The sequence below is a fragment of the Myxocyprinus asiaticus genome, chromosome 3 (genome assembly GCF_019703515.2).
Source record: "Myxocyprinus asiaticus isolate MX2 ecotype Aquarium Trade chromosome 3, UBuf_Myxa_2, whole genome shotgun sequence".
In the NCBI taxonomy this organism is placed as follows: domain Eukaryota; kingdom Metazoa; phylum Chordata; class Actinopteri; order Cypriniformes; family Catostomidae; genus Myxocyprinus; species Myxocyprinus asiaticus.
The window spans coordinates 32,538,317-32,562,865 of record NC_059346.1 but is presented as its reverse complement, the minus strand read 5'-3'; the positions used below and the strand labels follow the sequence as shown (position 1 = coordinate 32,562,865).

The 24,549-nt window shown below is 45.1% G+C and overlaps 2 protein-coding genes across 2 annotated transcripts in view; both read left to right on the top strand.

The window, feature by feature from the left end:
* Positions 1 to 24,549, top strand: part of LOC127427858 (leucine-rich repeat and calponin homology domain-containing protein 2-like) — a 166,802-nt gene that overhangs the window by 133,288 nt on the left and 8,965 nt on the right. The window contains exons 17-19 of the mRNA XM_051675718.1: positions 12,832 to 12,885; positions 13,721 to 13,784; positions 15,983 to 16,095. Coding sequence (XP_051531678.1) covers positions 12,832 to 12,885; positions 13,721 to 13,784; positions 15,983 to 16,095 — 231 coding nt within the window. The remainder of the gene's footprint in view (positions 1 to 12,831; positions 12,886 to 13,720; positions 13,785 to 15,982; positions 16,096 to 24,549) is intronic.
* Positions 1,267 to 6,270, top strand: LOC127427948 (uncharacterized). Its single transcript, XM_051675906.1, has 2 exons — positions 1,267 to 2,659; positions 5,452 to 6,270. The coding sequence occupies exon 1, from the start codon at positions 1,570 to 1,572 to the stop codon at positions 2,611 to 2,613; it is 1,044 nt and encodes a 347-aa protein (XP_051531866.1). The 5' UTR covers positions 1,267 to 1,569; the 3' UTR covers positions 2,614 to 2,659; positions 5,452 to 6,270.

Here is a 24,549-nt window from a genome sequence, read left to right as displayed (position 1 = left end):
TATTGACCTAGAAATAGTGCAGAATCTTAAATATTTAATGGAATATGGCATTTTTTTATTTATTTTTTTATTTTACTTTACATTTTTTTTAAATCCTAAGACGTTTTTGTTTTTTAATTTTTTTATTATTATTTCCTGGATTTATTTAGATTTTGAATCCCAAATATTCAGTGCTGACTGGCACTTTATGTCAGGTGATTAATTTCATGTCTTCAGACAACTTTCAAAAACACTGCATTCCATGAGTCATGTTTTGTTATGTTGGATAATTTGTCAGAGGTGCAGAATGTGTATCAGATGTGGGCAAACGTGAGTTTTAGTAATCTGGTTGTGAGATTTTTAGTGTTAACAAGGATCTGGTTAAAAAAGGGCTTGAGGCAGAGTTGCCTCAAGGGGTGAGCCACACCTCTGTCATTGAGCTTGACATTAATGTTGGCTCAGCAAAGCCTATTAAACAGCATGCTTGCAGGGTAAACTCTAAGAAAAGGGAGTTGTTGGGGAGGGAGGTAGAGCACATCAAGGAAAAGGGTGGGGAAAGATTCAACCAGCTCAAGGACATCTGCCTTCTCTCTCTCAGACAGGTGTGAAAGATAGTTGGCTAAGTGGGCTCATTCATCTCTGAATTACGCAGACGTCCCTATACAACCTCTCGTGACGGAATACATAAACCCTTATCAAGGTTCAGATCACGGACATCTACCCGATGCAGAAATTGTGAAACGACAGTAGACATTTCTTGATCCACACCCTGAGCGGACAGAGAAGTTATCACACCAACCTAAACCAATGACACAGGAGAAATGTAAGATTTAAGTAAAGTAACATGGCAAATCTGCACCTTCTTCTTACGGTCAGGGGATTTTACCATGTAATTCTGATCAGAGAGACATCTTGCAATCGTATATGGGCCAGCAAACCTTGTTTGAAAGGGACTGTTGACTAAGGGTAACAGCGCCAACACCTGATCACCTGGCTTAAATATTTGGGACTCCACTTTCCTATTAAATAGATGCTGCATTTTACACTGGGTCTTCTGAAGTGATTTCTGAGCTGCAACGAAAGTTTCATAGAGACGTAATCAGAAGCCACTAACATAGTCAAGCACATTCTCTGGAGGCTGTGCAAGTTTCCACTCATCTGCAAGGATAGCAATGGGTCCCCGGATGACATGACCAAAAACTAGTAAATTTGGGCTGAAGCTGTGTGTGGCAGCGGGGGCGTGGTCAAGCATCTCTCCGGAGAGAGAGAAAGCGGTAAGGGCGCTTACACCTGAGTTAAATTATGTCTAACACCTGTCTCTAATTTCAGTGAGCATGGGGAGAGCGGCATAAATAGAGCCTGGGCACCAGAGAGCCAAATAAGAAGCAAGGAGTTTGTTATTACGAATGCTGAGAGTTTATTTTGTGAAGTGGTGTGTGTGATTATAGACTAACTTAGTGAACAACGCAAAGACTCTAGAGAGAAAATAAAAATCCTTACCTGAACCAGGAAAGCTGCTTCTCGCCTCTTCCTTACACTGAGACGTGTTACACTAGTGCCAAAACCCAGGAATTGAAGTTTGGGTTGAAGATGGATGGAAGTCGCCCCGTAGAGTCCTCCCAGTTGGCGGAGATCCTCCAAGCCCTCGCTGGCCTACATCAGAGCCACCAGCAGACGCTGCTTGAGCTCCGACAAGATCAAGATCGCCGGTTTGGCGAGCTCCTACACGCTCAAGCAGAGGACCGGCAGGCGATCCGGAGCCTCCTCAGCCAGGAGGCGTCCCCAGCCGCGACCCCGGACACTCACACGCTGTTACCCCCGCCCGCATTACAGACAATGGGGGCTGCGGACGACCCCGAGGCCTTCCTGGATTTGTTTGAGCGGACCGCCGAGATCTGGGTCTGGCCGCTCGGCCAATGGGCGGCCCGACTTATCCCACTGTTGTCTGGGGAAGCCCAGCTCGAGGCTCAACAACTGCCAGCGACGAGCCTCCTGGCCTACGGAGATTTAAAGAGAGCCGTCCTGCAACGGGTTGGTCGCACTCCGGAGGAAAGCCGTCAACTCTTCCGGAGCTTGAAGTTGGAGAGCTCCGACCGCCCGTTTGCCTTCGCCCAGCGGCTCCGTGACGCCTGCCGAAGATGGCTGCTAGCGGGGGACCGCGACGTCGACGGAATTATCAACCAGGTGGTACTGGAGCAATTAACACATCGACTGCCAAAAGGGATGGCGGAGTGGGTCCAGTGCCACCGCCCGGTGTCATTGGAGGAAGCTGTCCGGCTTGCGGAGGACCACATGGCGGCGATCCCGAGGGTGGAAGAGCCCTCCCACATTCTCTCTCCTCCCTCTGTCTCTTCCCCCTCCCCTCTCTCCTCTCGTTCTACTCTCTCTCCAGGTCCCGTTCCTGCCCCACGCAGACGAGGAGGACTTCAGCCCCTGAGACCAGTTCCCCGGGTGTGGGAGGTGACACCTTCCCCTATTCCAATGCCCCGCCGCTCTCCCCCTCGGGGGGGGGGTGCCCGCCGATGCAAGTGCGGGCGTAGCGCCTGGGCCGGCCTGCTGGAGGTGCGGAGACCCGGGCCACTTCCGAGATCAGTGCCCTCTGATGGAGCTGGGGATGGTGGTGTGCGTCTCTGACCTCCCACAGGCTGCCCCCGACTGGGCCGGAGTGTACCGGATACCGGTAAGTGTCAAGGGGGGGTACTCACCAAGCGTTGGTGGACACCGGGTGTAATCAAACCACTATCCACCAACGCCTGGTTCAACCCGAGGCATTGGTCACAACTAAAACGGTGAAGGTGAAATGTGTACACAGGGATATTCACAAGTATCCGGTGGTGACCCTGACGATTAAATTCCGGGGGAAAAGCATAGAGTGGAGGCCGCGGTTAGTTCCCGCCTCACCCATCCACTGATTTTGGGGACTGATTGGCCTGATTTTAGAGTTTTATTAAAGGGAATTTGCGCAGATGGGTCCTGTACGAAGTTAGGGAGATGTGTAATGTGCAATGCTCTGGCAGGGGAGGCGGAGCCGGGGCCGTCCTCGACAACTCCACGTCATAATGACGAGAGAGGGGGAGAGGCTGCAACCCCTCCCCTTCTCAGGGAATTCCCTGAGGAGGATTTCCCTTTGGAGCAGTTGCGAGACGAAACCCTCAAATACGCCTTCGACCAAGTGAGAGTCATCGATGGTCAACGACTCCAGCTGGACATCACCCTTTCATACCCCTATTTTGCGATTATAAATGAGCGGTTGTATAGAGTGACACAGGACACTCAAACTGAAGAGGATACAACCCAACTTTTGATTCCAAGGAGCCGTCGGGAAATGGTATTCCAGGCGGCTCATTATAATCCCATGGCGGGTCATCTAGGAGAAAGGAAAACACTGAACCGTCTAATAGCCCGTTTCTATTGGCGGCGATGTCCGCAGGTGGTGTGCGGCATGCTGCGAATGCCAACTGGTTAACCCACTGGCCACCCCAAAAGCGCCATTGCACCCTCTCCCTTTGATTGAGGTCCCCTTTGAGAGAATTGGAATGGACCTCGTCGGGCCATTAGAACGGTCAGCATGCGGACATCGCTTTGAATTGGTCCTAGTGGACTATGCAACGCGATATTCGGAAGCAGTGCCTCTTCGGAACATCTCAGCACGCAGTGTTGCGGAGGCACTCTTCAAAATAATCTCCCGGGTGGGGATTCCGAAAGAAATCCTCACCGATCAGGGCACGTTTATGTCACGTACACTACGCGAACTGCACGAGTTGTTAAATATTAAATCAATTCGCACCAGCGTATACCATCCTCAAACGGATGGCCTGGTGGAACAATTTAATAAAACCCTCAAAAACTTGATTCGTAAGTTCGTGCACGACGATGCTAGAAATTGGGATAAATGGCTCAACCCCCTGTTATTTGCAGTACGAGAGGTCCCGCAAGCCTCCACTGGCTTCTCCCCATTCGAGCTGCTGTATGGGCGACGCCCACGCGGCGTGCTTGATGTATTGCGAGAGGCCTGGGAGGATGGACCTTCAAACAGCAAAAATTAAATTCAATACGTTCTTGATCTTAGAGCAAAACTCCACACTTTGGGACAGCTAACACAGGATAATTTGCTCCAAGCTCAAGAACGACAGCGCTGACTGTATGACAGGGGAACTCAGCTAAGGAAATCTGCACCGGGAGATAAAGTGCTTGTATTGCTTCCCACATCGAGCTCTAAATTACTTGCCAAGTGGCAAGGACCCTTTGAGGTCACACGACGAGTGGGGGATCTCGATTATGAGGTTAAACAAACCAATAGAGGGGGCACACGTCAAATATACCACCTCAATCTCCTGAAATTGTGGAGGGAGGCGGTTCCCGTGACGTTGGCTACGGTAGTTCCCGAAAAGGCAGAGCTCAGACCGGAGGTGAGTTCAAAACATAAACAGTTCACCCCGGTCACTTGCGGAGACCACCTCTCACTGAGTCAACTCGCGGAGGTTGCTAGGTTGCAACAGGAGTTTGCAGATGTGTTCTCCCCTCTACCAGGACGTACAAACCTCATCCATCACCACATCGAGACCGAGCCGGGGGTCATGGTACGTAGCCGCCCCTATCGATTACTTGAACACAAGAAGAAAATCGTTCGGGAAGAATTGGATGCAATGCTCGATATGGGGGTAATAGAAGAATCCCACAGCGATTGGTCCAGCCCAGTTGTTCTAGTGCCTAAGAGCGACGGGTCTGTGCGATTCTATGTGGATTATAGAAAAGTCAACGCGGTGTCTAAATTTGATGCGTATCCAATGCCTCGCGTTGATGAGTTGCTCGATCGGTTGGGCACTTCTCGATTTTATTCGACATTGGATTTGACGAAGGGTTATTGGCAGATCCCCTTGACACCAATTTCCCGTGAGAAAACCGCCTTCTCCACACCGTTTGGATTACACCAATTTGTGACACTTCTGTTCGATTGTTTGGAGCCCCGGCTACGTTTCAGCGTCTCATGGACCGAATCCTCAGACCACATTCAGCTTACGCCGCTGCCTATTTAGATGACATCATCATTTATAGCAATGATTGGCAGCGGCACATGCAACATCTGAGGGCGGTTCTGAGATCGCTGCGCCGAGCGGGACTCACAGCGAACCCAAAGATGTGTGCGATTGGACGGGTGAAGGTACGGTATCTGGGGTTCCACTTGGGCCACGGGCAGGTGCTTCCCCAAATTGACAAGACAGTGGCGATTGCGACCTGCCAGAGACCCAAGACCAAAAAGGGGGTGAGACAGTTCCTGGGGCTGGCTGGCTATTATAGAAGGTTCATGCCTAATTATTCGGACGTCACCTGACTGATCTCACTAAAAAGGGAGCTCCAGATCCGGTCCAGTGGACGGAGCAGTGTCAGCGGACGTTCACACAAGTTAAAGCTGCACTTTGCGGGGGGCCGCTTTTACATTCACCTGACTTCTCTCTCCCTTTTGTTTTACAGACAGATGCTTCAGACAGGGGGCTGGGGGCCGTACTCTCACAGGTGGTGCAGGGGCAGGAGCGCCCGGTGTTGTACATTAGCCGTAAGCTCTCCTTGAGGGAAACTAAGTACAGCATTGTAGAAAAGGAGTGTCTCGCCATCAAGTGGGCGGTCCTCACTCTCCGATACTACCTGTTGGGGTGGGCCTTCACCCTCTGTTCTGATCACGCCCCACTCCAGTGGCTCCACCGCATGAAAGATACCAATGCCCGGATCACCCGTTGGTACCTGGCTCTTCAGCCATTTAAGTTCAAGGCGGTCCACAGACCGGGGGCGCAGATGGCTGTCGCCGACTTCCTTTCCAGGAATGGGGGGAGTGGTAGGCAGGCCGGATGCCGCCCCGGCCTGAGTCGGGCGGTGGGGATATGTGGCAGCAGGGGTGTGGTCAAGCATCTCTCCGGAGAGAGAGAAAGCGGTAAGGGCTCTTACACCTGAGTTAAATTATGTCTAACACCTGTCTCTAATTTCAGTGAGCACGGGGAGAGCGGCATAAATAGAGCCTGGGCACCAGAGAGCCGAATAAGAAGCAAGGAGTTTGTTATTACGAATGCTGAGAGTTTATTTTGTGAAGTGGTGTGTGTGATTATAGACTAACTTGGTGAACAACGCAAAGACTCTGAGAGTGTAATTCTGCTACAGAGAGAAAATAAAAATCCTTACCTGAACCAGGAAAACTGCTTCTCGCCTCCTCCTTACACTGAGACGTGTTACACTGTGCTATTGAAAGCCCTATTGAACTTCACTGGACATGAAGTTTGACCCTTGATCGGATTGTCTAAAACGAGGAATACCAAAAGTGGACATGAAAGCTGTTAATGCTTTCAATATAAACTTCATGGTAATTGACCAAAGTGGATAAACTGTCGGGTAACGAGTGGATTGACACATTACAGTCAGAAGGTAGTAATGTCCATATTTTGAGAGGGGCAAAGGACCAACACAATCAACCAGAAGATATTCAAAAGGGTTAGAGATTGCAGGGATAGGCTGTAGGGGAGCTAAAGGCACCTTCTGATTTGGCTTACCTGTAACCTGACAGGAATGACGTGCTTTGATATATTTTGCTTTGTCTTACTTTAAGCCAGGCCAGTAAAACCTAAAGACCACCTGATTAAAGGTCTTCCTAACCCCAGTGTGTCCCGCTAAACCATCATGAGACAATTTGATCACAGCATCTTTAAACTTGAGGGGAACTACAACCTGGATAAATGTTTGACAAAAAGCATCCTTCACCATAGTCCACTTCCTATACAACAAACCATCCTGCAAAAAGTAACAGAAAGGGGAGTCATAATCAGAGCTACCACTACGTCACCAGTGAAAACAAACATTTTAGGGTGGTGTCCTCAGCCTGTTCTCTAGCACGTTCCTCTCGTGAAACCTGAAAAATTTTGGTAATCAAAGAGACATCCAAATCCTCATTCTGAAAACCAGACTTCCCATCAAAGTCAACATCCTCAACCCCATCTTTTTGGCCTTCACCAACAGTAAACACCCTCTCACGTTGAGCATCAGCCAAACTCAGGGGAACATCAGGTGGACTGTTTCCAGCAGCAAACATACCAGCATTAGTATTATCTGAATCAGGTTTGCAACCAGGGACAGATTCAACTGGCCTTACCTTAGACAGATATTTTAAACTTTCCCTCTCCTGTATTTCCCCCTTAATGAAAGAGGCCTCACCAATCTGTCCTTCATTTTCTGGGTTTATTTTGCCGTTCTCTTCCAACTGAGCCCGTTTTTCATAGCTCTTGTGACAGCACATGCAGGGAACACATAAGGAAACTTCCGGATGCTCTCATCAGAACCATCGGACGGACAGAAGATTTTTCCCACACATTTCCCCCAGCTAAATCATTCCCCAGGATAAAGCTAATCCCAGGAACTGGTAAAATTGGGTGCACCCCAACCACTACACTTCCCGTCACTAGATTAGAAGACACTTTGTAATGTCAACAAACCCTAAAACGACTGTAAAACTAACTATTTAAACAACTTTACAGCTCAAATAATGCATGAATTTTAACAGAAGAATTAATGTAAGTGCTTTTACACAATTATAAGCTTCACATTTCTGCCTTTAAACCCTTCAAAAAAAAAAAAAAAAACTCTTACCCCTCAAATCCTGGATAAGACAGGCTTAAAGGGAGGAAAGACAAAATAACTACCACTAGTCATTATTCAACCACCAAGACACAAAATAGACTATTTAATTCCAACACAGCTGAATAATACTCAGCACGAGGAATAAGAAATCAACAGAAATTTTCCATTCACAATATGTAAGACAGGTTTTTTTTTTGTTTTTTGTTTTTTTTTGTGATTCACGTTCTCACGTGGTTCAAATTGCCCTAAGCTTCACCTCAACTAGGTTTACCTCAAAAACAAAAAATAATAAAAACATTAAAAAAACAGTGTTCAGATGGAAGGACAGAGAACTCATGCTGAGAGAGGAAAACTAGTATCCTTACAGATCGTATTCACACTCTTTCCTTAATCAAAACCTATTTTTGGTTTCAAATCTCAGATTAGAGTGCCCAGTTTATATTATGGCCCAGCTTATGATAGATAGATCATAAAATAAAGGAGGCAGAGACAAGACAGTTTAAACTCAGAAATATGATGTATTGATTGTGTCTAGGGTTTACATGAAAGAGTGAGCGTGGAGCTCCGTACAGGTGTGTGTGTTTGCCTGTGTGTATGATCGTGCGCAGAGCTAGAGATGCATGTCGAGAGAGAGCGAGAGGGGGAAAAGCACCTCCTTTTATGCTCACACCTATACAGGTGTAGGCAATGAGGCAATTCCATACCCCTCTCATCATTCCCAAAAGCACCGGTACTACCTGGCACTGGCCTGTAGGAGCACAGGGGGTCGTAACAGGCAGCCACTGGTTTTCCTATGTTGTGGCAACAGGACAGGGAAATTAGAACTGTGTGCTTAAGACTTCGGAATCTGACAGGTTGTTCACTGCCAAGAGAAAGATCAAGACGACGGAACACAACATGTTCAGGAACTTTCCACATAAAAGGGAGTGAGAAGGGCCTGCCATGTTTGATGTCAGAAGAGTTTAAATAATTGAGTTGTGGCGTTCTGCGGTCTATATTAATTACACGGCTAATCGGAGCATTGGCAAGAAAAGTGTGTAAGACTTGCAGAAACAACCTGGTTATGCAGAGACTTTGCTGGCAGACATACAGTACATAAATGTCTCCTGCAAGTTACAGTTGAAGTCAGAAGTTTACATACATTTAGGTTAACCCTCTGGGTAAAGAGCCTTTAAGTCCTTTTTTACTATAAATTTCAGTGGACATATATAGTTAAAAAAAAATGTTTTACTTAAATATTGATCTGTTTCTCACCCACACATATCATATAGCTTTTGCAGGCATAGATTTAACCACTGGAGTCATATGGATTACTTTTATGCTGCCTTTATGTGATTTTTGGAGCTTAAAAGGTCTGGCCACCAGCGTCCTGCTGGATTTTTTCCTCATAACAGTGGAAACAACTTAAAATACTCCGTCATTTTTGGACAAACAGATAAGTGTAAGACATCATTAGAGACTATAAAGGGTCTTCTTTTGTTTGTGTACACTCACAATAACAGCAAAACCTTGTGCTTTTGTAAAATAAAGAAAATAAACAGGGTGAGCCATCTCTGTCTCTGCGAGCATCTTTCTGAAACACATCACAAAAATGAACTGAAACTCCACGAATACTTATCACACAAACATGAAACATATGTCTAAAGAAAGCTTATTATGTCTACATTTAAATAAAACAATTCAAATTTAAAACAAATTTTCTCCTGCAATGTAATCTGTATGAAACAAAGCGATGTACAGTTTCTCCTGGCTCAGCTAATTATCGCTAATGTGATCACACCCACCAGCAGAGCGCGCTATTCATACGGTAATGTGCTGAGGCGATCAATGCAAACGGTAAACGCCCCCAACAGTGCCTTAAAAAACATCAAGTTCATTCACTTTTCTACACGTTTGGAAGATGGCATGCTACACAGGTGAGGAAGCTCCTGGATAGTGACGAAGAGTTCACATTTTCCTTAGAATAAGAGCGGGACTCCGATGAACGTTTGCATTTTGAAGAGCGACTTGATCCAGCCGAGGATACAATTTCGGATGAGTAAGTCATTTAGTTTTACTTACATATTAGTTGACATGCTATTTTATATAAACATGGACATATTTTACTTGCTGGACTATTTCCAGACTTGCCAGCCAGGATTCAGAGTATTGAAATTTGAATATGTCCTAATAGGCAAGTTTTAGTTACATTTAAATGTTGTTTCGGCTAAAGCAGGTATTTAAATTGTACGCTGTATGATATTAATATGATATAAAAATAATATGCATGTTTAGATTATATTTTAACTAGTGTTTATGCTGCCTCATTATCATCAACGAAGCTTGTGCTTGCACATATCTGTTCGGGTGTAAATGTCAAATGTGCTGAAAATATGCCCATATTAGAAAATCAACATATTAGAATGATTTCTGAAGGATCATGTGACACTGAAGACTGCAGTAATGATGCTGAAAATTCAGCTTTGATCACAGGAATAAATGGCATTTGACAATATATTCAAATAGAAATGTTATTTTAAATTGTAAAAATATTTCACAATATCACTGTTTTTGCTGTATTTTGGATCAAATAAATGCAGCTTTGGTGAGCAGAAGAGACTTCTTTTAAAAACATTAAAAAAATCTTACAGATCTAAAACTTTTAAATGGTAGTGTAGGTCTAAAGTTTTTAAGTAAAGTCTTTAAGTGAAGAAAATGTATAGTCAGAAGTTTAACTTAAACTTGATTTTGTGAATAAGCTACAAACAATACATTCAATCTTTAAGTCTCCTCACATTCATTCTCTCTCAGGGGAGGGGTCTTTGTCTCCTCAGGTGTGAATCACATCAATATTCATGATCATCCACGCTTCCTCGCATGTGGCCTTTCTAACACTAAAAGAGTCTTACAAAAGTTAAATGACTATATTGTTTTGTATGAATGAGTGATCATGATGGTTTTCACATCATTGTATAGCAAAAACTCTAGGCTATAAGATCCAGTTCTCAAAAGTCTTATGAACAAATGTTTAATATGTGTTATATGGCCTTATTTCAGTGACTTAAAATTTTTGTTTTTCAAAAACCACGCATAAACATGTACATACATGTTGTTCACATATTATTGTAGCCCAGTTTGTGCTGAATACAGTGTTATCAGACTTTAGCCATTAATATGTTTTTAAGCAACTGAAAAAAGCACAAATGTCAAGGCATGTCAAAACTTTTCCAGGGCCCAAAACACCCTCAGACCCCAAAGTCATTTAACCTCATTTTTAAACCACTCCACAGATTTCATATTACCAAACTATAGTTTTGGAAGTCATTTAGGAAATCTACATTGTGCATGACAAGTAATTTTTCCAACAATTGTTTACAGACTGATTGTTTCACATTGAATTGACTATATCACAATTCCAGTGGGTCAGAAGTGTACATACACTAAGTTAACTGTGCCTTTAGCTTGGAAACTTCCAGAAAATGATGTCAAGCATTTAGGCAATTAGCCATTTAGCTTCTGATAGGAGGTCAATTGGAGGTGTACCTGTGGGTGTATTTTAAGGCCAACCTTCAAACTCAGTGCCTCTTTGATTGACATCATGGGAAAATCGAAAGAAATCAGCCAAGACCTCAGAAAAAAAAATTGTGGACCTCCACAATTATGGTTCATTCTTGGGAACAATTTCCAAATGCCTGAAAGTGCCACGCTCATCTGTACAAACAATAGTACGCAAGTATAAACACCATAGGACCACGCAGCCATCATACCGCTCAGGAAGGAGACGCTTTCTGTCTCCTAGAGATGAATGTAGTTTAGAGCAAAAAGTGCAAATCAATCCCAGAACAATAGCAAAGGACCTTGTGAAGATGCTGGAGGAAACAAGTAGACAAGTATCTATATCCACAGTAAAACGAGTCCTATATCGACATAACCTGAAAGGCTGCTCAGCAAGGAAGATGCCACTGCTCCAAAACTGCCATAAAAAAGCCAGAATACAGTTTGCAAGAGCACTTGGGGACAAAGATCTTACTTTTTGAAGAAATGTCCTCTGGTCTGATGAAACAAAAATGTAACTGTTTGGCCATAATGACCATTGTAATATTTGGAGGAAAAAGGGTGAGACTTGCAAGCCAAAGAACACCATCCCAACCGTGAAGCATGGGGGTGGCAGCACCAGTTCTGTCTGGAGGAACAGGCCAAAATTTCAGCAACTTATTGTGAAAAGTTAGTGGAAGGCTACCCAAAACGTTTGAACCAAGCTAAACCATTTAAAGGCAATGCTACCAAATACTAACAGCGTGTATGTAAACTTCTGACCCACTGGGAATGTGATGAAAGAAATAAAAGCTGAAATAAATCATTCTCTCTGCTATTATTCTGACATTTCACATTCTTTAAATAAAGTAGTGATCCTAACTGACCTAAGACAGGGAATGTTTTCTACGATTAAATGTCAGGAATTGTGCAAAATTGAGTTTAAATATATTTGGCTAAGGTGTATGTAAACTTCTGACTTCAACTGTAGGTGTGGGAAGATTAAAAACATGGACATAAACAGATTATTTTAAAGTTGACATTTTGTAAATTTGGCACCAGAGTTGGGGTGGATAACACTGTCTTGACATTTTGGTCAGTGAGGAGGTCCACTGTCTAAGACTTTGAAAACCCCTGATACCACTGAAATACTGTAGGTAAATAAAGTATATCTTGAATATTATTTGGAATATTTACTGGCAATATCAGGAAATTTTAACATTGTCATGGGAATGAACAGAACTCTACTAAGTCATGGAAAAATCATGACAATTTCTGTTAATTAATATGCTTTGCTCTAAAGTATTTCATTAGCAAGATATTGTTCTTTGGCAGTTCTAACTCTGAGGTGCATTAAAATGCATTGAAGGTATACATTTTACCTAAGAACCAAGACCTTGGCATTGCTAGTGCCATGCTTTTTCAGTTGAGCGACAAGAATCAGAAAATATTATTGGAGATATTTGTAAATTAAAAAGTGTAACTGTTTAGATGAATTAATTTGGAAAGGACTGGTACCTGACATGCAAATGGGAATCCACCTTAGCAAACTCTATTTCATTTTTAAATATCTTTATCCAATAATCGCAAATGAGCGGAATTCATTGGTCAAAAAAGTGTGGGAACCCTGATCACAGATGTTTTTTTTTTTTTTTTTTTTTTTTTTTTTATGTGCTAAGATCTGATTGTGTGTCCTGTGCCTCTCTGTGTTTCCCATTTCAGTACAAGTGCCAAAGTGCTCGAAGAAACTCCAGTGGCCATGGCAATGGTTGTGAGGTGAGACTTTGTGTGTGTATCTCTGTGACTCCCTCTGCAAGTGTCTCTCTCAGTACAACTCTCTTTTGTACCACTGTCCCATACTACAGAAATACAATACAACACTACATTCGCAAAGCTTTTTAAGGAAGGAAACATCCATGCATATAATGCAGGCTCATCAAAATTACATTAATCCATATTAGAACCTCTGCACTGGTGATGGGACATTTCATGTCCATGGTAGTCCTGCTGTCAGCAGGATTTATAAAAGAAAGCTTAAGGGGATAGTTCACCAAAAAAAGAAAATTCTCTCATCATTTACTCACCCTCATGCCATCCCAGATGTGTATGACTGACTTTCTTCTGCAGAACACAAACAAAGATTTTAAGAAGAATATCTCAGGTCTGTAGGTCCATACAATGCAAGTGAATGGTGGCCAGACCTTTTAAGCTCCAAAAATCACATAAAGGCAGCATAAAAGTAATCCATATGACTCCAGTGGTTAAATCTATGCCTGCAAAAGCTATATGATAGGTGTGGGTGAGAAACAGATCAATATTTAAGTTTAAAAAAAAAAAAAACTACAAATGTACACTGAAAATTTATAGTAAAAAAGGACTTAAGGGCTATTTATTACTTTTATGCTGCCTTAATGTAATATTTGGAGCTTCAAAGATCTGGCCACCATTCACTTGCATTGAAAGGACCTACAGAGGTGAGATATTCTTCTGCTGAAAGCAAATGAAGATTTTTAGAAGAAATTAAATTAATAAATGTACATTTCAAATGTTTTCATATGGTGCAGTTGTCTACAACATCAACAGAGAATCATGCACGTCTTTGTTGTTGCAGGAGGGAATGTGTTCTAATGATTTCATCACAACCCTCACCGTTTTTGGCCTGAAACCTAGATCAGGTAAACCTTTCTCTCCTCTTCTCTTTATGTCTATTCATCACAAGTCTTCCAATGACAATGACACTCTTGCTTGTAATTTGGCTCCTGTGCAACGTGTTTGCTGTCCAATGCTTACGGCCACTGACATTTAGATAGATGCATTAAAAATAGTGATTTTCCCCCTAAAAACAATTTCTGGCTATCACACTTGAAGCATGGTATTGTGTCAAAATCATCAGTATTGTCAAAATAAATTCTAACGATTGCACTTGAAACATGCAAGCATTGTGTCTGAAGTCAACTGTAAGCTGTGAAGCTCTTAGAAACATACTGTATTGCTGAAAACCAGTTTTCTCAAACATTTTTATTTTTATTTATTTTTAATGGTACAGCATTTGGACCTCATTGTAGCCATAATTTAAAAAAAAAAACAATTAAATAATTGTATAGGCAGTAGTCAGCTTTTGTTTAACAGGAATTTAGAGGTCAGCAAGAGCATTTCTTTGGAAAAATTTCTCAAGATAATGGTCTGTAGGTTTTGAACTGTAGCAATAGAGTTTTGCATAAATATGTGTATTATCTTTTTATGACTCTGTAATTCAGTGGAAAGAATGAGGAAGGCCTGGACTTCCCGTCTCACAGAAATACAATTAATAAATGTGAAATATATGAACTACTTATTTTGCAAGCTTATCAGTCTCTCCAGTGCTTCCCTTTTTACAGTTTGAGCCAGTCATATTCATACAGTTCTCGCCAATAGTTTTAGAGGTAGTGCTACGAAAAGAACCGTTAAAAAATCATTTAAAGAGTGTTAATGTTTACTGTATCTCATTAGCTGTAGAAATATAAGTAAAGCATGTGTTTCTAAATTTTTCATGTTAAAAGTTTGTCTGCATGATCAGCAGTCTAATCATTGTTTGTTCATGCCAGTGGTTTAATGCCTGTTTGTTCAAAGTTTTCTTCTGTTTATTTGTAATCCTTAGAGCAATGAGAGTTAGATTTAGTGTACAAACTGCAAAGTGTTCCCAAACAGACAGGAAACAATACAAGAGTTAAAGGGATAGTTCACCCAAAAATGAAAATCCTCTCATCATTTACTCACCATCATGCCATCCCAGATGTGTATGACTTTATTTGTTTTGCAGAACACAAACACATTTTTTTAGAAAAATGTCTCAGCTCTGTTGGTCCTTACAATGCAAGTGAATGGTGACCAGACCTTTCAAGTTCCAAAAATTACATAAAGGCCACATAAAAGCAGGGTTGGTAGGGTTACATGAAACAAATGACAATAAAATGCAAAGTAATCTGTTCAGTAATCAAAATACTTTTTGAATGTAACTATTCTAATTACCAATTATTTAAATTTTAACTTTAGTGGAATACAGTTACTTATATTTTGTATTTTAAACATGTATTCCCGTTACTTGCATAAAAGTAATCCATAAGAGTCCAGTGGATAAATACATGTCCTCTAAAGTGATTTGATAGGTGTGAGTGAGAAACAGATCACTATTTCAATCCTTTTTTACTATAAATCTCCCCTTTCACTTTAAAAATGTGAAAGAATGTGCAAGTGGAGATTTATTGTAAAAAGTGACTTGAAATGTTTCTCACCTGCACCTACCAAATCACTTCTGAATACATGGATTTAACCACTGGACTCTGATTATTTTTATGCTGCATTTATGTGATATTTAGAGCTTCAAAGGTCAGGCCACCATTCATTGCATTGTATGGACCAACAGAGCTAAGATACTCTTCTAAAAATCTTAATTTGTGTTCTGCAACAGAAAGAAAGTCATACACATCTGGGATGGTATTAGGGTGAATAAACGATGATAGAATTTTAATTTTTGGGTGAACCATCCCTTTAAGGTTTGCACACTTTAATGGGAGTATTTTATACAGTAGCTCTACAATTACTTCACCCAGAAAGGTGTCTGGCTTGAACAAAAAGAAAGCGAAAACAGTTGGGGGTACAGGGTTTTTAACGCATATTTAATGTTTTTAGTAAATGTTTAATGGAATGTCTGTCTGAAATACTTTAAAAGACTATTCAAAAGACTATCAGAAGTACATAGAGAACCGGTACAGCAAACATCTGGGCAATGTTTTATTTGAGTGTGGAGAAATCAGTTGGACAAAGCAGAATGTCCTATACTTTTGTCCAAAGCTCACATCTGACCAGGCTCTCAATCTGTGTGTCTTCTACTCAGCTTTCCCCAGTGACAGTCGTCAAGACTTCTGCTCCACAGACCCAAGCTTCACCATGAGGAGAAAGATGGAGCACCTCAGGGAAGAGATGGAGCAGATTGGACTCCTGCGGCAGGTCAGCATTCCACCTTTATACCTCCTGGGTTATTTTACAAAGTATTGGCAAAATTATTAATTCATATCTCTAGGGTAAGCCAAATTCAAGTAATAAAAAACATACACACATACATGTCAAATCACTCTATATACTGTACGTCAGTCTTTGAAGATTTTAGCCCGAGTTTTGTAATAATTAGCATTCTCTTAAAAATTAATCGTTAGCACGTTCGTGTCAAAGCAGTCACCTTGTTATGTTCTGTTTTTGAGTCATCTATACTAATCGCAGCATGTTTCTACTTGGGAGCACTTATTAATAATCTCCCTTCTTGTTGACTTATGACCTCAGAGAGAGATGGTTTGTTTCAGACAGTGGTTAGTACCTTGTAGTCAGACTGTAGTGGAGAAAGGGAGGCATTTTTACAAAAACATTTATAAGTGCCAAAAGTAATTTTAGCCTTAATGGACTTAAAATGAGAAAGACTGGACTAGGCTAGACTAAACAGTGGTTTGGGGCAATTGACCACTTGATATTAGCCCACAATATGTCAAATAAGGTCATACAATGAAGTAATGACATTGCTTTAAAACATATTTATATTATACTGAATAGTTTTTGCCTGTTTGTGGTGCTGATTCTTTTTACTGTGAGGAATAATAAGTGTTTAAAGCAAAAGTCCAAGAGGTACCTGCATTATAATTATTAGAAATAACTTAAATCCATTCTTTTACTAAATAAACTGATTAGCTGATGAGAACAGTCTTCATTAAACTACGGAGCCCAGGAAGTCACCTGTAAGAGAAAAAAAAATGAGAACCGCAAATATAAAAAATAATATGCATGTTTAGATTATATTTTAACTAGTGTTTATGCTGGCTCATTATCATCAACGACGCTTGTGCTTGCAAATATCTGTTTGGGTGTAAATGTGTCAAATGTGCTGAAAATATGCCCATATTAGAAAATCAGCATATTAGAATGATTTCTGAAGGATCATGTGACACTGAAGACTGCAGTAATGATGCTGAAAATTCAGCTTTGATCACAGGAATAAATGGCATTTGACAATATATTCAAATAGAAAAGTTATTTTAAATTGTAAAAATATTTCACAATATCGCAGTTTTTGCTGTATTTTGGATCAAATAAATGCAGCCTTGGTGAGCAGAAGAGACTTCTTTTAAAAACATTAAAAAATCTTACAGCTCTAAAACTTTTAAATGGTAGTGTAGGTCTTAAATTTTTAAGTAAAGTCTTTAAATGAAGAAAATGTATAGTCAGATTACTTCTTTTAACTTAAACTTGATTTTGTGAATAAGCTACAAACAATACATTCAATCTTTAAGTCTCCTCACATTCATTCTCTCTCAGGGGAGGGGTCTTTGTCTCCTCAGGTGTGAATCACATCAATATTCATGATCATCCACACTTCCTCGCATGTGGCCTTTCTAACACTAAAAGTGTCTTACAAATGTTAAATGACTATTTTGTTTTGTATGAATGAGTGATCAGGATGGTTTTCACATCATTTTATAGCAAAAACTCTAGGCTACAAGATCCAGTTCTCAGAAGTCTTGTGAACAAATGTTTAGTATGTGTTATATGGCCTTATTTCAGTGACTTAAAATTTTAGTATTTTTAAAAACCACGCATAAACATTATTTTCTCAAAAATACAAACATGTAACAATTATTGTAGCCCAGTTTGTGCTGAATACAGTGTTCCCTATCTGTCACTCACTCGACGTTGTGTCGATGTAGTGACACTAGGGGTCACTCTTGGGAGCCCGAGACACCTCTGGTCTTTGATAAAAGGCCAATGAAAATTGGCGAGTGGTGTTTGCATGCCACTCCCCCGGACATACGGGTATAAAAGGAGCTGGCGTGCAACCACTCAGATTTTCTCTTCGGAGCCGAATGGTCGCTGTTTACTGAGCTGACTCTTCATTCACTTCTGCTGGATCTGACGGCACATTTCAGTGGCTTCTCCCGCCTCTGCACTGGTGCACTGCAGAGAACGCCCCTGGGCACTTCGGCAGAAAAAAGAGAGTATATTTTCCTAAAAGAGTATATTTCTCTAAAAGAGCGGCACACACGGAACGTCTTTTTAAAGAAGCATCTTTTTAAAGATGACTTTCCATTTGTGTGTTATTCCTGGTTGCGGTCGTTACCTCTCAACTTCAGACGGTCACGATCGCTGTCTTTCGTGTCTGGGCGTGACCCACACGGAGACAGCGTTCGTGGATGGTTCATGTTCTCACTGCGAGGACGTGACCATGGCAACATTGCGGTCGCGGCTTGCTTTCCCCTCCTCGGTCCTTCTACCTACGGGTATGAGGCCAGCGCGGCTAGCACTGGGGGCAATTTGGGGACCCCAATGGGACCGCCTCCGCCGGGTATCCCCCCGCGGACCTCCCATTCCCCAGCACGCTCGTCTGCCCCGATCGGGCTTCCGGATGAGTCCGCTGGCTCGTCTCACGACGAGTTCGACCTCTTGTTCGGAGCCTGCGAAGCTGATGAGCTCTCGAGCGCAGCATAGGAGAGCGGGCTTGTCCAGTCGGACGCAGAAGCCTCAGCTGGGCTCCCCCCTCCGGGGACGATTGCCCAGTCACAGGCTGATGCGGAAATGATGGACATGCTTTCCCAGGCGGCCACGAGCGCCGGGCTAGAGTGGAACCCTCCGCTCTCCCCCGAACCTTTGCAGCTCGATGATTGGTTCCTGGGCTCGCGGCGCCGCTCAAAGCAGCCAAGCCCTGCTCCAGTGCCTTCCCGGAAGTGCACGAGGAACTAACAAAATCGTGGGAGGCACCTTTTACTGCCTGGTCCCAATTTCTCAGTTCCCTCACCCTCACTACCCTAGATGGCGGGGCAGCCAGGGGCTATATGGCGATTCCCCCGGTGGATAAGGCGCTCGCAGTGCACCTATGCCCACAGAGTGCCACCACCTGGCGCGGACACCCAAAGCTCCCGTCCAAGCCCTGTAGGTTCACGTCGTCCCTGACGGCCAAAACCTACAGCACTGCTGGACAAGCCGCCTCTGCCCTGCACGCCATGGCTCTCCTGTAGGTACACCAAGCCAAGGCACTAAAAGAACTGCACAAGGGTAGTTCTGCCCCAGATCTGATGCAGGAACTACGCTCGGCAACCGACCTCACTCTCCGGGCGACGAAGGTCACGGCACGGTCTCTCGGGCAGGCGATGTCCACATTAGTGGTCCAGGAGCGCCACCTTTGGCTCAACCTGGTTGAGATGGGTGAGGTCGACAAGACAGGGTTCCTTGCTGCCCCTATCTCCCAAGCTGGCCTATTCACCTAATTCGACTTTGCCCAGCAGTTCTCGACAGTGAAGCAGCAGACGGAGGCTATCCAGCATATCCTGCCCCGGCGTGGCTCAAGATTCCACACCCCGTCTGATTGTCGCCATGGGTGTCCCCCTGTGGTGACTGCACCGGCTCCGCCGCAGCCCGCCCCTTCGGCCCGGCCCCGGCGTGGAGCCCACCGCAGGAAGCAGACGCCACCCGTCTCACGGCCGGCCGCCAAGACCCCACAAAAGGCTTCAAAGCACCCCTGAGACGGGTTACCCAGGGTCGATGAAACTCACCGCGTTGGAGCTGGTAGGAAGACCACTCCATCCCCCGGTGGAGGGCCGGGTGGAGAATCTTTTGTTGCCTTTTCATTTGATTTCGCCGCATGCCCAATTGGCTGCGGTACCCAACAGTTTAGCAAAAGAGCGGTTTCCTCCTTCCCTGGGTCACATACCTGGTGTGCACAGCCATCATCACGACCACCATCCACCTTTTTACCCTTGCAGGATTGGCGCACCAGCGGCGGTCTCCCAGCCCCAGCACGCCCAGCTGTGGCACAGATCCGCCCCTGGGTTGCGAGGACAGGCCTCTTCCTCCTCCATCCCAGGCTGTTCCGGGGGTGGTCACAAGGATCCAGGTAAGTGTTTCGTTGTCCCTTTGGTCCCCCTCACGCGGAACTTGGATGCGTGGCTTGCGCTTTCCAATCCGTCGCGATGGCTGGTCCGGATTGTCTGACTTGGCTACGCGATTCAGTTCGCCAGGCGTTCGCCCAGGTTCAGCGGTATCCACTTCACCTTGGTTAAGGACGAAAACGCTGCTATCTTGCGCGGAGATCGCCACCCTCCTACGGAAGGGTGTGATAGAACCTGACCCTCTGGCTGAGATGAAGAAGGGGTTTTACAGCCCCTACTTCATCGAACTGAAAAAAGGCGGTGGGTTGCGGCCAATCTTGGACCTGCGAGTACTGAACCAGGCTTTACACAGATTCCTGTTCAAGATGCTGATGCAAAAAACACATTCTGGCAAGCATCCAGCATCAAGATTGGTTCGCAGCGGTAGACCTGAAGGACGCGTACTTTCACGTCTCGATTGTACCTCGACACACCCTTCCTCCGGTTTGTCCTTGTCCCCTCGTGTCTTCACAAAGGTCGCAGAGGCAGCTCTTGCCCCGTTAAGGGAAGTGGGCATTCACATTCTCAACTATCTCGATGATTGGCTAATCCTAGCTCACTCTCGGGACATGTTGTGTGCACACAGGGACTTGGTGCTCTCGCAACTGGGAAAAGAGCAAGCTCCTCCCGGTTCAGAGCATCTCTTTTCTCGGTTTGGAGTTGGACTCAGTCTCATTGACAGCGCGCCTCACGAACGAGCGTGCACAGTCGGTGCTGACCTGTTTGAAGGCGTTCAAACAGAAAACAGCAGTTCCACTGAAACTCTTTCAGAGGCTCCTGGGGCATATGGCATCCTCAGTGGTGGCCACCCCACTCGGGTTGATGCGTATGAGACCGCTTCAGCACTGGCTTCAGACTCGAGTCCCGAGATGGGCATGGTGCCACAGGACACATCGCATGGTCATCACGCCGGTCTGTCACCGCCTCTTCAGCCCTTGGACCGACCTCACATTTCTACGGGCAGGCGTTCCCCTAGAGCAGGTCTCCAGGTGCATCGTGGTCATGACAGACGCCTCCAAAACGGGCTGGGGTGCTGTTTGCAATGGGCACGCAGCCGCCGGCTTATGGAGGGCCCGTGGCAATTCTGCTCGCCCTGCGGAGGTTCCGGCTGTTGATCCAGGGCAAGCACGAGTTAGTTCGGACAGACAACATGGCAACGGTAGCATATGTCAACCGCCAAGGTGGTCTGCGCTATCGTTGTATGTCACAACTCGCCCGCCGTCTCCTCCTCTGGAGTCAGCAGCACTGAGCCATATAGCCCCTGGCTGCCCCGCCATCTAGGGTAGTGAGGGCGAGGGAACTGAGAAATTGTCACCACTCACATCCCGGGCGACCAGCGGACGCACTGTCATGGCAGGTTACCCTCAGGGGAAAGTGGAGACTCCACCCTCAGGTGGTCCAGCTGATCTGGAGTCGATTCGGACAGGCACAAGTAGACCTGTTCGCCATCCAAGAATCCTCCCACTGCCCGCTCTGTTACACCCTGACCGAGGCACCTCTCGGCATAGACGCGCTGGCACACAGCTGGCCCCCTTGCGACGGCCCCCTTGCGACAGCACCCCCCCCCCCCGGCGAATTCCCCTGAGGAAGGACCTTCTTTCTCAGGGACAGGGCAACATCTGGCACCTGCGATCAGACCTCTGGAATCTCCATGTCTGGCCCCTGGACGGGACGCGGAAGACCTAAGCGGTCTACCACTCGCGGTGGTAGACGCAATCACTCAGGCTAGGGCCCCCTCTACGAGGCGCCTGTATGCCTTTTAAGTGGCGTCTGTTCGCTAAGAGGGTAGGAGACCTGCAAGCATTCTCTGTCAGCGAAACGTGCCTGGAGTTCGGTCCGGGCTACTCACACGTGATCTTGAGACCCCGACACAGACTCCCCCACATCTTGATGTGCCCAAGGTTCCCACGACCCCTTTTAGGGACCAGGTGATGAACCAGCGAGCCCTGCCCCAGGAGGAGGCAGACCCAGCCCTGTCATTGCTGTGTCCAGTGTGCGCTTTACGCATCTATCTGGATCGCACGTAAAGCTTTAGTATCTCTGAGCAGCTCTTTGTCTGCTTTGGTGCACAGCAAAAAGGAAGCGCTGTTTCCAGGATCGCCCACTGGCTCATTGACACCATAGCTATGGCATATCATGCCCAGGACGACCCGGTAGAGCTACGAGCCCATTCTACCAGGGGTGTAGCGGCCTCCTGGGCCCTGGCCAGGGGTGCCTCTCTAACAGACATTTGCAGAGCAGCGGGCTGGGCAATACCCAACACCTTTGCGAGGTTCTACAACCTCCGGGTGGAACCGGTTTCGTCACGGGTAGTGGCACGCAATACAATCGGATGAGCCCGGGATAGCCGGCCGGGTGTATCGCTTGCACATAGCGCCTTTCACCTCCTCTGAGCTGAAGATGTGCACCATTAATTCCCAGTAGTGTTCACAAACTATGTTCCCTGGTTGACTTCCTCCGAGCCCTGTGGCAGTCGAGTTTTCGGAGAGACTCGCTGCCGGCCCAGTACACGTGCTAACTAAGAGCCCTGTTCTGGGGTAGGTGCGCCGCATGTGGCGGTTCCCTGTAAGGTAAACCCATGCGATGTATATCTTCTGCTAATTCGTTTCCCTGTTGGCAAACTGCGTCTTCCTTGGGCAGAGCCCCCTATGCCACAGTCTCCATGTTTGTAGTAACTCCTCCCCCGTTGGGTAGGATCAACCATGAGACTTCTCCACATGACATACTTCCGACATAGTTCGGCAAGACCATGTGACGTATTTTCCACTTAAATATTCCCCTCTCTCTGGGCGATGTGTGGTCTCCTCGGTGTCCTCCCCTTGGGAGGGACACCCCTCGACTGACCTGGTCGGCCCAGTTGGATATTCCCCCTTTTTTTAGGGAGTGAAAAAAAAGAAGGGAAAAAGAGGCCACGATTGGGCTAGCCTGACTCTATCTTTTGGTTAGTCGACTTGTCCCCAAAGGGCCATTCGACACTCATAACTATGTTGGGGGAGGTTACGTGTCGGCCTGGTGCGCTGGCTACAAGGCACACAGTTGTCTGCCTGTCACACACCGCCAGTTCACGTAACACAGTTCAGCCAGTTGCGGCATTTCGTATAGGGACCCTTAGTGTCACTACATCGACACAATGTCGAGTGAGTGACAGATAGGGAACGTCATGGTTACTTGTGTAACCTCCGTTCCCTGATGGAGGGAATGAGACATTGTGTCCCTCCTGCCACAACGCTGAACTACCCGCTGAAATGGCCGGACCTTGTCTCGGCTCCTCAGCATAAAACCTGAATGAGTGGTTGCATGCCAGCTCCTTTTATACCCGTATGTCCGGGGGAGTGGCATGCAAATACCACTCGCCAATTTTCATTGGCCTTTTATCAAAGACCAGAGGTGTCTCGGGCTCCCAAGAGTGACCCCTAGTGTCACTACATCGACACAACGTCTCGTTCCCTCCATCAGGGAATGGAGGTTACACAAGTAACCATGACGTTATCAGACTTTAGCCATTAATATGTTTTTAAGCAACTGAAAAAAGCACAAATGTCAAGGCATGTCAAAACTTCTCCAGGGCCCAAAACACCCTCAGACCTCAGAGGGTTAAACCAACAACTTCAACATGAAGGCTCATCACAGCTGAGAGACACAACAGACTGATTAATTATACAAACTCAAGGCTCTTACCTCTTCCCGGAGTTTCCACATTGCAGAGGACATCCTGTTCAAAATGGCGGAGGACATTGCGGTTTTTATAGTGGATGACTCTTGCGCACCGGCTACTGCGAAATAGGGAGGAATACCCCTGCTTAGACGGCTATTTTTCCACAGAGAAAATAAGATGCATTTGACCAAAATGACATTGTCTTCAGAAAGCTGACTAACAGCTTTGTCATCTCTGCTTGGAAGTGGCAACAGGCAATCTCACACCACACACTCCATCTCTCTCTCTCTCTCTCTCTCTCACACACACACACACACACACACACACACACACACACACGTCCTGTTTCTCCAATAACTTGTTAGAAACAGCCCAAGATGTGATACTAGTTCTAAAGTGACGTTTTGAGAGGCTTGGACGCATCGTTTGGTTTAAACCAGTAGCGGCAGATTCTGATCCGTCATGTAAGACATTAGTTCCATGCACAAATGTGTTTTTTATGACCTTACTGCTGTGATTACCTATGGTACTCGGGCTGTGGCCGAATCACAACAGTGCTGATGTAGGGCCATATCGCACACTCACTCATGTGATATTGCTTAAATATACAATAAGATTTGTTAACCACATATATGGGAGCTTGTGCTTGTGTGGAGGGTCTGCACATATTTCCAAAATGAGAGAGGGACTACAAATCCGTGAGTACAGTTTGCAAAACCGTGGATACGGATTGTGAAATTGTGGGTACAGTTTAAGAATCTGAGAGTACAGATTAGTAAATTGAGGGCATGTTTTATAAATCCGTGGACACAATTTGTTAAAATTGGGAACAGTTTACATATC

What these genes read in the sequence shown, in the direction of transcription:
- LOC127427948 (XM_051675906.1), top strand. Translation starts at nt 1,570, where the DNA reads ATGGATGGAAGTCGCCCCGTAGAGTCCTCCCAGTTGGCGGAGATCCTC.